Source organism: Sinocyclocheilus anshuiensis, unplaced genomic scaffold (genome assembly GCF_001515605.1).
Source record: "Sinocyclocheilus anshuiensis isolate Anshui unplaced genomic scaffold, SAMN03320099.WGS_v1.1 scaffold1716, whole genome shotgun sequence".
Taxonomy (NCBI): Eukaryota; Metazoa; Chordata; class Actinopteri; order Cypriniformes; family Cyprinidae; genus Sinocyclocheilus; species Sinocyclocheilus anshuiensis.
Genome location: NW_015558645.1, coordinates 131,190 through 132,852, shown reverse-complemented (window position 1 = coordinate 132,852; position 1,663 = coordinate 131,190). Strand labels below are relative to the sequence as shown.

The 1,663-nt window shown below is 41.1% G+C and overlaps 1 protein-coding gene across 1 annotated transcript in view; it reads left to right on the top strand.

Annotated features, from left to right (window-relative positions):
- The first annotated feature begins 1,543 nt into the window (after window positions 1-1,543).
- LOC107680938 (transcriptional enhancer factor TEF-3-like) overlaps window positions 1,544-1,663 on the top strand; it is a 16,456-nt gene continuing 16,336 nt past the window's right edge. The window contains exon 1 of the mRNA XM_016477033.1: window positions 1,544-1,640. Coding sequence (XP_016332519.1) covers window positions 1,544-1,640 — 97 coding nt within the window. The remainder of the gene's footprint in view (window positions 1,641-1,663) is intronic.

The following is a 1,663-nucleotide window of genomic DNA, read 5'->3' as shown; positions in this document are numbered from 1 at the left end:
TACCTTAAACCGCATAAACACATTTCATTACACCAAATACACAAAATAATGTTCTTTTTAGCAACATCATATGACCTTCTTTATAAGAACCGGCTCAAAAGAATCATTTGTTCATGAATGGCTGTTTGTTTTTGATTCTCTAAAAAGCCCCGGTTCAGAAGAGTCATTTGTTCAGGAATCTGATTACACCTGTGGTGCTGGATGTTTTGATTCACTAAAAGAACCGACTGATAAGAGTCATGACGAATCAGACTACAGTTATCACGCTGTATTGTTTGGATTCGCTAAAAGGAATCGGTTTATAGAGTAATTTGTTTGTGAATTAGATTACACTTGTGTTGTTGTTTGTTAGGGTTAGGGTTTTTGTTTTTGTCCATGAGGAAAACCCAACGAGCCATTCAGAAGCGGTGCAGGAAATACAGAATCACATGTAGTAAACAAGTTATTTTAACAAATAAAATGGAGTGATAATTGCTGAAGTAAACATGAGTGTTGTTTGTTTATTTCAGGTCATTGTCAGGGAGTTGCTATGTTGTTGCGATGGCTCTGTGTGTTTTAAGTGCATTGCTATGCATAGTAGTGCTTTTTAGTACAAAGCTCTGCGGTTGCTAGGGTACTCTAGGTAGTTTTAGGGCGTTGCTATGTATTATCATCATCGTAGAAGATCAAACACATATACATGCGTGTAGCCTGAAGTGAGATCTCACACGATGCCTTTGAGAAGCTCTTGAAGCTAAAAACACGCCTGGCATCTCCATCGACAAAAACACCTACACTAAACTCACATGGGTCTCCTCTACTTAGAGTCTCAGAAGAGATCTGTCTCAAGGTGCTCAGATATGCAGAGATCTCAATATGAGCTCTTTTCCCACACTTTTCCCATCAAATGATCTCACGTTCATTTTAGAGCTTTATGCTCTTACTAGACTCACTTATGTTTTTATTTCTCCAAAGGAAGAGAGGAGAAAGTCTCCTAAAGACCAGCATCTGACCCTCTCATGCATCACGAGGTCATTTTCTCCATAAAACAGCAACAAACAGGTGTTTTTCGTTGGGTAAGAGGGCATTTAGGGCTTCTGTAATTAGTGTATACTAGTACTAGTAACTGGAGTCTTGTCGGATGAACAAGCCCTGTGATTTATGGGAGGCGTAAAGGCATATTTTATAAACATTGACACACAGACCAGCTGCTGCTCCTCTCTACGCCAGGCCTGCGCCATCATTCCCTTCACCTTCTCATCCAGCGTGACCCGTCTGTCAGCAAAAGCATCACCACAAAAATGATGAACAGTCATGTAGGCGAGGGCAGTATGATATTTGCATCACTGTGCCCGATCGAAAACCCTGAAAGATAAGATCTCACAGCCTTGCTTTCACATTTACAAATGCAATTACGTTGAGCACAGGATCTTGTCGGATAAATTACCCAGCACACACACATATGAATGACTTGCTCTGTCGTTCCACTGCAGCCGATGAAGACGTGTGTTTGGGGCGGTAATAATTCTTACTTTAGCTATGTACTCAAACTCACTGTCAACACATGCCTCAGCCCACCATGTGTTCAACAACATCAGTCGTGCAACAAACACACGTCATGTGTGACCTGCTTATCACATGTGACGAGTTGCAGGCTCAAGGTTAGAATAATGTGAAGAGCAGA